Genomic DNA, 7,974 nt, shown 5'->3' with positions numbered 1-7,974 from the left:
AACAAACAAACAAAAAAAACCATCCTGGCCAACATGATGAAACCCTGTCTCTATTAAAAATACAAAAATTAGCTGGGCATAGTGGTGCATGCCTGTAATCCCAGCTACTCGGGAGGCTGAGGCAGAAGAATCACTTGAACAAGGGAGTCAGAGGTTGCAGTGAGCCGAAATCGTGCTACTGCATGCCAGCCTGGTGACAGAGCAAAACTCTGTCTCAAAAAAATAAAAAATAAAAAAAAAGGGCCATGGCGCGGTGGCTCACGCCTGTAATCCCAGCACTTTGGGAGGCCGAGGCAGGTGGATCACAAGGTCGGGAGATCGAGACCATCCTGGTTAACATGGTGAAACCCTATCTCTACTGAAAATACAAAAAAATTAGCCAGGCATAGTGGCAGGCGCCTGTAGTCCCAGCTACTCGAGAGGCTGAAGCAGGAGAATGGCGTGAACTTGGGAGGCGGAGCTTGCAGTGAGCAGAGATTGGGCCACTGCACTCCAGCCTGGGCAACAGAGTGAGACCCCGTCTCAAAAAAAAAAAAAGAACATCTGGAGCCTGGAGCCATAATTCCCGATGTTCTTGTTACTTGACACTGCCTAAAGGCATGTTCTGTGGGTTCCGGGGAAACTGATTTGAAAAACTTGAGTGTCGTAAAGGAGTGGAGCCAGAGGGCCATAAGCTGAGTGAACACAGCAGTTGTGAGAGGTCCCAGGTGCTTCCTGGGGACAGGGAGACACGACAGACCAAGAAGCAAAGGGGCCTCTGATGTGACTTCAATATCAAGGTCTTGTTGGGCACAGTAGCTCATGCCTGTAATCTCAGCACTTTAAGAGGCCAAGGCGAGTGGATCACTTGAGGTCAGAAGTTCAAGACCATCCTGGCCAACATGCTGAAACCCTGTCTCTACTAAAGAGTACAAAAAACTAGCTGAGCATGGTGGCTTGAGCCTGTAATCCCAGCTACTTGCAAGGCTGAGGCAAGAGAATCTCTTGAACCTGGAAGGCAGAGGTTGCAATGAGCCAAGATTGTGCCACTGCACTCCAGCCTGGCAACAGAGTGAGGCTCCATCTCAAAAAAAAAAAAAAAAAAAAAAAAAAAAATCAGTGTCTTGATGCAGACGGCCAGGTATCAGGTGTCCATCCATGTCTCCCAAAAGCCACTTGGCACCAGGAGCAGACAGGAAGGGCAAAGAGGAGCCAGACTGAAGCAGGGCTCCTTAGCTCCCAAGCCACACAGGTGGCCACCAGTCAGAGAGGCAGTGTGTGTGTGGTGTGTGTGTGTGTGTGTGTGTGTGTGTGTGTGTGTGTATTTCTTCAGTTCAGTGTATGTATGTTTCTTCTGCAGCTCTGTGTGTGTTTGTGTGTGTTTCTTCTGCAGCTCAGGATGCCTCCAACATTTCTGCTGAAGCCTCACCCTCTCCTGGCCCATCCTGAGGCCTCTACCTAAGATGCCAATGAATAGCCCAGACACTGGGGCTCCAGCGTTTGTCACCAGGTGGTACCTGGAAGTGGGAGGTAGACAGGCCAGATGGCCAGTTTGGGCAGTGCCCCTCATGCCTATCTGGCCCTGGGTCCCTATGCCACCTTGCTGGGGAGGGTCTTTTCGCTTATACCTCCTCTGAGCCGACTCTGCGAAGTAACACAAATGTGTATCAGGCACATCCTTTCCCCAAAAGGTGGATGACCAGTTGGGTGACCAGAGCTGTTAGGGGGCTGAAAGGTCCTGGGGAGACCAGGTCTAGCCAAGTTGAGGCGTATCCTGCTGCATTTTCCAGCCACCTGACCCAAATACACCACCTGAACCCACGACCAGGTATGCCCACACCCCGTCGGTGGCCTTGACACACACAATCTGCCCCTTTCTCCAAGTCCGGGAGCAGCAGCCCAGACTTCCCTCAGGGCACCGTGGCCTGCTTGGGACTGCACAGTGCCTGGGAGGGTGCCTGGGGAAGGTCACAAGGGACATGGTGCTAGAAGCAGGAAAAGTGTAGGGACCGGAAAAGCCCCGGTGCATCCTGAAAGGGACATGGACCAGTTTGAGCAGGGGTGTGGGAGTCCAGCCCTGGCCTTGCCAGGTGGAGAGGCGCGTCGGCCAGACATCCGCGGCAGGAGGCGGGGGAACATGCCAAGAGACAGAAGGGGCACGCGGAGACCCCCAGGGGGCGCCGGAAGGGGCGCGCCGGGCGGTTGGCCGCTGCCGGGGCGGAGGCCGTTGGCGAGCTGAGGCCTGCCAGGCGAAGTCTGGAGAGCAGCCCGGCCGCGGCCGCAATGGCCAAGGACTCGCCCAGCCCCTTGGGCGCGTCGCCCAAGAAGCCGGGCTGCAGCCCGGCGGCAGCAGTGCTGGAGATCCAGAGGCGGGAGCTGGAGAAGCTACGGGCCGAGCTGGAGGCGGAGCGGGCAGGCTGGCGGGCGGAACGGCGGCGCTTCGCTGCCCAGGAGCGCCAGCTGCGTGAGGAGGCCGAGCGGGAGCGGCGGCAGCTGGCTGACCATCTGCGCTCCAAGTGGGAGGCACAGCGCGGCCGGGAGTTGCGGCAGCTGCAAGAGGAGATGCAGCGGGAACGCGAGGCGGAGATCCGGCAGCTGCTGCGCTTGAAGGAGGCCGAGCAGCGGCAGCTGCAGCAGCTGCTGCACCGGGAGCGCGATGGCGTGGTGCGCCAAGCCCGGGAGCTGCAGCGCCAGCTGGCCGAGGAGCTGGTGAACCGCGGCCACTGTAGCCGCTCGGGGGCGTCCGAGGTCTCCGCGGCGCAGTGCCGCTGTCGCCTGCAGGAAGTGTTGGCGCAGCTTCGCTGGCAGACTGACGGCGAGCAGGCGGCGCGCATCCGCTATCTGCAGGCGGCGCTGGAGGTGGAGCGCCAGCTCTTCCTCAAGTACATCCTGGCGCACTTCCGCGGGCACCCGGCTTTGTCGGGATCACCGGACCCCCAAGTTGTGCATTCCTTGGAAGAACCGCTGCCCCAGACCTCCAGCGGCTCTTGCCACGCCCCCAAACCCGCCTGTCAACTCGGATCTCTAGACAGCCTGAGTGCTGAAGTCGGTGTGCGCTCCCGCTCGCTAGACCTGGTGTCCTCTGCGTGCTCCAACTCCCTAGACGGCCTGCTCTCCACGCACGCCAGCTCCCTTGATTGCTTCGCACCTGCGCGTTCCCGCTCGCTTGACAGCACTCGGAGCATCCCCAAGGCCTCCAAATCCGAGAAGCGGCCCTCCTCACCAGACACCTCCACCCCCGGCTCCCGGAGGCTCCCGCCGCCACCATCGCCACTCCCGCCGCCACCATCGCCACTCCTGCCGCCACCATCGCCACTCCCGCCGCCACCATCGCCACTCCCGCCGCCACCACCACCATCAATCCACAGGAAACTCAGCAACCTGCGGGGAGGAGAAGGCTCTGAGAGCCAGCTCTGCGAAGTCCTGACTCCCTCACCCCCGGGCCTGGGCCACCAAGAGCCGATAAAGCTGAACTGGCTGCTGGCCAAGGCGTTGTGGGTGCTAGCGCGCCGCTGTTCTACCCTGCAAGAGGAGAACAAGCAGCTGCGGCGTGCAGGCTGCCCCTACCAGGCAGACGAGAAGGCGAAGCGGCTCAAGGTAAAGCGCGCGGTGCTGACGGGGCTCGCGCGGCGCCTAGCTGACCGCGCCCGCAAGCTGCAGGAGACCAACCTCCGGGCCGTGAGCGCGCCTGTGCCCGGCGAGAGTTGCGCCGGCCTGGAGCTATGCCAAGTCTTTGCCCGCCAGCGCGCTCGGGACCTGTCGGAGCAGGCGAGAGCGCTGCTGGCCAAGGACAAGCAGATCGAAGAGCTGCGGCAGGAGTGCCACCTCCTGCAGGCGCGTGTCGCCTCGGATCCCTGCAGCGACCTGAATACTGGAAGGGGCGGCCCCTGCACCCAGTGGCTCAACGTCAGAGACTTAGACCGCCTGCAGCGCGAGTCCCAACGGGAAGTGCTGCGCCTGCAGAGGCAGTTGACGCTTCAGCAGGGCAACGGTGGCGCCCGGCCCCAGGCGGGCGGCCAGAGCGCAACCTGCGAGGAGGTTCGACGGCAGATGCTGGCGCTGGAGCGCGAGCTGGACCAGCGGCGGCGCGAGTGCCAGGAGCTGCGCGCGCAGTCGGCGGCGGCGCGGCGACGTGGCGAGGAGGCCGAGACACAGCTGCAGGCGGCGCTGCTCAAAAACGCCTGGCTGGCGGAGGAGAATGGGCGGCTGCAGGCCAAGACCGACTGGGTGCGGAAGGTGGAGGCTGAGAATAGCGAAATGTGCGGCCACCTGGGCCGCGCGTGTCAGGAGCGCGATGCCGCCGGCATGATCGCCGAACAGCTGCTGCAGCAGGCGGCGCGCTGGCAGGACAGGCAGCAGCAGCTGCAACGCGACCCGCAGAATGCCCTGTGTGACCTCCGTGCTTCCCGGAAGGAGATACAGGCGCTCCAGTGTCGGCCTGGTCACCCTCCTGAACAGCCCTTGGAGACCAGTCAAATGCCAGAGTCCCAAGTTAAAGGTAGCAGAAGGCCCAAGTTCCAGGCATGGCCTGAAGACTACGCAGTGTCACAGCCCAACAGAGACATACAGGAGAAAATGGAAGCCTCCCTTGAGGAGAGCCCAGTTGCCCTTGGGGAGCCAGCCAGTGTCCCCCAAGTTTCAGAGACAGTCCCTGCCAGCCAACCTCTGTCCAAGAAAACCAGCTCCGGGTCAAACTCCTCCTCTGAGGGGTTGATGTGGGCCACCGTGCCATCCTGCCCTACTCTGGACAGGGACACAGCCAGTGAGGTGGATGACCTGGAGCCTGACAGCATGTCCCTGGCCCTAGAAATGGGGGGCTTGGTGGCTCCTGCTGTCCCCAAGCTCAAGATCTTCATGGCTCAGTATAACTACAACCCATTTGAGGGGCCCAATGATCACCCGGAGGGTGAGCTGCCCCTCGCAGCTGGGGACTACATATATATCTTTGGGGACATGGATGAGGATGGCTTCTACGAGGGGGAGCTTCAGGATGGCCGGCGGGGGCTAGTGCCCTCCAACTTCGTGGAGCAGATTCCAGACAGCTACATCCCAGGCTGCCTGCCTGCCAAATCCCCTGACCTTGGCCCCAATCAACTCCCAGCTGGGCAGGATGAAGCTCTGGAGGAAGACAGCTTATTACCTGGGGAAGCCCAGGGAGTGGTGGACAGAGGGCTGTGCCAGATGGTCAGGGTGGGCTCCAGGACAGAAGTAGCAACAGAGATCCTGGATACCAAGATGGAAGCCTGCCAGCTGGGCTTGCTGCAGGGCGTGGGGAAGCAGGGCCTCTCCAGACCCCTTCTGGGGACCAAAGGGGTGCTCCATATGGCTCCCATGCAGCTACACCTGCAGAATGTCACAGCCACATCGGCCAAGATCACCTGGGTCTACAGCAGCCACCGCCACCCCCATGTGGTATATCTTGATGACCGAGAGCATGCCCTGACCCCAGCGGGCATGAGCTGCTACACCTTCCAGGGCCTGTGCCCCGGCACGCACTACCGGGCACAGGTGGAGGTGCAGCTGCCATGGGACTTGCTGCAGGTGTATTGGGGAACTATGTCCTCCACCATCACCTTCGACACACTCTTGGCAGGACCTCCCCACCCACCGCTGGATGTGCTGGTGGAGCGCCATGCCTCGCCAGGCGTCCTGGTGGTCAGCTGGCTCCCTGTGACCATTCACTCAGCTGGGTCCTCCAATGGAGTCCAGGTCACCGGTTATGCTGTGTATGCAGATGGGCTTAAGGTTTGTGAGGTCGCCGATGCCACTGCTGGGAGCACCCTATTGGAATTCTCCCAGCTACAAGTGCCCCTCATGTGGCAGAAGGTCTCAGTGAGAACCGTGTCACTCTGTGGTGAGTCCCTGGATTCAGTGCCGGCTCAGATCCCCGAGGACTGCTTCATGTGTCACCGATGGCCAGAGACTCCACCCTTTAGCTACATTTGTGGCGACACATCCACCTACAGAGTCACCTTCCCCGTCTGCCCCCAGAAGCTGGCACTGGCTCCTCTGAGTGCCAAGGCCAGTCCCCACAACCCTGGAAGCTGCGAGGAGCCCCAGGCCAAGTTCCTAGAAGCATTATTTGAAGAACTCCCAAGGAGGAAATCCCCAGTGTCCAACCTGGGCTCAGAAGGAGAAAGTCCGAGTTCAGGGGCTGGCAGCCAAGCCCAGGAGCTTGCAGAGGCCTGGGAGGGCTGTAGAAAGGACCTGCTCTTTCAGAAGAGTCCTCAGAACCACAGGCCACCTTCGGTCAGTGACCAGCCTGGGGAGAAGGAAAATTGCTACCAGCACATGGGCACCAGCAAAAGCCTTGCCCCAGGATTCATCCATCTACACACCAAGTGTGGGCCCAGGAAAGAACCGTGTCAGGAAAAGGCTGTCCTCGAGAGGGTACTTCGGCAAAAGCAAGATGCCCAAGGGTTCACACCTCCCCAGCTGGGCGCCAGCCAACAGTATGCATCTGACTTCCATAACATTTTGGAGGAGGAGCAGGAGGCACTGTGCTTGGATCTGTGGGGCACAGAGAGGCAAGAGGAGAGGAGGGAGCCCAAGCCCCACAGCAGGCAAGGACAAGCTCTGGGGGTCAAGAGAGAGTGCCAGCTCCATGAGCCCAGCTTGGCACTGTGTCCAGCTCCATCCGCCAAAGTCATCAAGATGCCCAGGGATAGCCCCCAACAGCTGGGGATGGGGGCCAACACTCCAGCTAGGGTCTTTGTGGCCCTCTCTGATTACAACCCCCTGGTGATGTCTGCCAACCCCAAGGCTGCAGAGGAGGGGCTGGTCTTCCAGAAAAGGCAGTTGCTAAGAGTGTGGGGCTCTCAGGATACCCACGGCTTCTACCTCAGCGAGTGCAACAGGCAAGTGGGCAATATCCCTGGGCGCCTAGTGGCTGAGATGGAGGTGGGCACAGAGCAGACTGATAGGAGGCAGCGTTTGCCGGCCCAAGGGCACTTGCCTTCTTTGGCCCACCTCGAGGACTTTCAGGGGCTCACCATCCCCCAGGGTTCCTCCCTGGTGCTCCAAGGGAACTCCAAGAGACTCCCACCGTGGACTCCAAAGATCATGATAGCAGCTCTGGACTATGATCCTGGGGATGGGCAAGTGGGGGGCCAGGCGAAGGGCAGGCTGGCGCTGAGGGCAGGAGACGTGGTCATGGTTTATGGGCCTATGGATGACCAAGGATTCTATTATCGAGAGTTGGGCGGCCACAGGGGCCTGGTTCCCGCCCACCTGCTGGATCACATAACCGTCCATGGACACTGAGCAAGCATCCTTGCCCAGGTAGTGGCCTCTGGCTGCTCGCACCCTGCCAGAGGAGAAGCAAGCTTTCAGACCCTCACACCAGCACCCCTCCTCACCACCATAAGTAGCATGTGCTCCAAGTGCCACTGTGTTAAATTGATGGTAGTCCTTAAACTGATGGTAGTCCTTAAGCGTCCCCTAGGCTCTGAAAGTAGCAGGACTTAAACCTGAGTTATTTACAAAAGCAAACACAACAAGCCAACCCCTGAGAGTTTGAGAGGCCATTTCAAAGTTGCTGATAACTATGGCAGGTATATGGAGAAGCACCTTTTTCTGTGGCTAATGTGTGTTTTCTCTAGGAGGTTAAGATTATCTACCCATTGCCTTGTACGAAAGTCTCAAGAAAAGTCTACATCTTAAAAAAAGAAAAAAAAAGCAATCTGAATGTTATTTTTGGGATGTGAGAGTCATCTGGCTGCGACATGTGTCACCCCATTGATCACCAGGGTTGATTCAGCTGATCTGGCTGACTAGGCGAGTATCCCCTCCCTCCCTCACCACTCCATGTGCGTCCCTCCAGAAGCTGTGCGCTCAGTGGAAGAGGATGACCATCCCCGATACAGGACGAGCGGTCTTCAGTCAAGAGTATAAGAGTAGCTGCGCTCCCCTGCTAGAACCTCCAAACGAGCTCTCAGAATGTTATTTTTCTGTCTTATGTCCAACCCCTCATTAAAATGTTCATAGAAAAAACAT

At 59.2% G+C, this 7,974-nt stretch overlaps 1 protein-coding gene across 1 annotated transcript; it reads left to right on the top strand.

Moving 5' to 3' along the window:
- The first annotated feature begins 2,176 nt into the window (after positions 1-2,176).
- Positions 2,177-7,973, top strand: LOC116458744 (RIMS-binding protein 3A). Its single transcript, XM_032138708.2, has one exon. It carries the CDS (start codon positions 2,263-2,265, stop codon positions 7,240-7,242), a length of 4,980 nt encoding a protein of 1,659 aa, XP_031994599.1. The 5' UTR covers positions 2,177-2,262; the 3' UTR covers positions 7,243-7,973.
- The last annotated feature ends 1 nt before the right edge of the window (position 7,974 follows it).

Source organism: Hylobates moloch, unplaced genomic scaffold (genome assembly GCF_009828535.3).
Source record: "Hylobates moloch isolate HMO894 unplaced genomic scaffold, HMol_V3 SCAFFOLD_19, whole genome shotgun sequence".
Classification (NCBI taxonomy): Eukaryota; Metazoa; Chordata; class Mammalia; order Primates; family Hylobatidae; genus Hylobates; species Hylobates moloch.
The sequence above is the reverse complement of the archived record's forward strand: the minus strand, read 5'-3'. Positions and strand labels throughout refer to the sequence as shown.

Excerpts from the sequence above, each read along its gene's own strand:
- LOC116458744 (XM_032138708.2), top strand. The coding sequence starts at position 2,263 with ATGGCCAAGGACTCGCCCAGCCCCTTGGGCGCGTCGCCCAAGAAGCCG.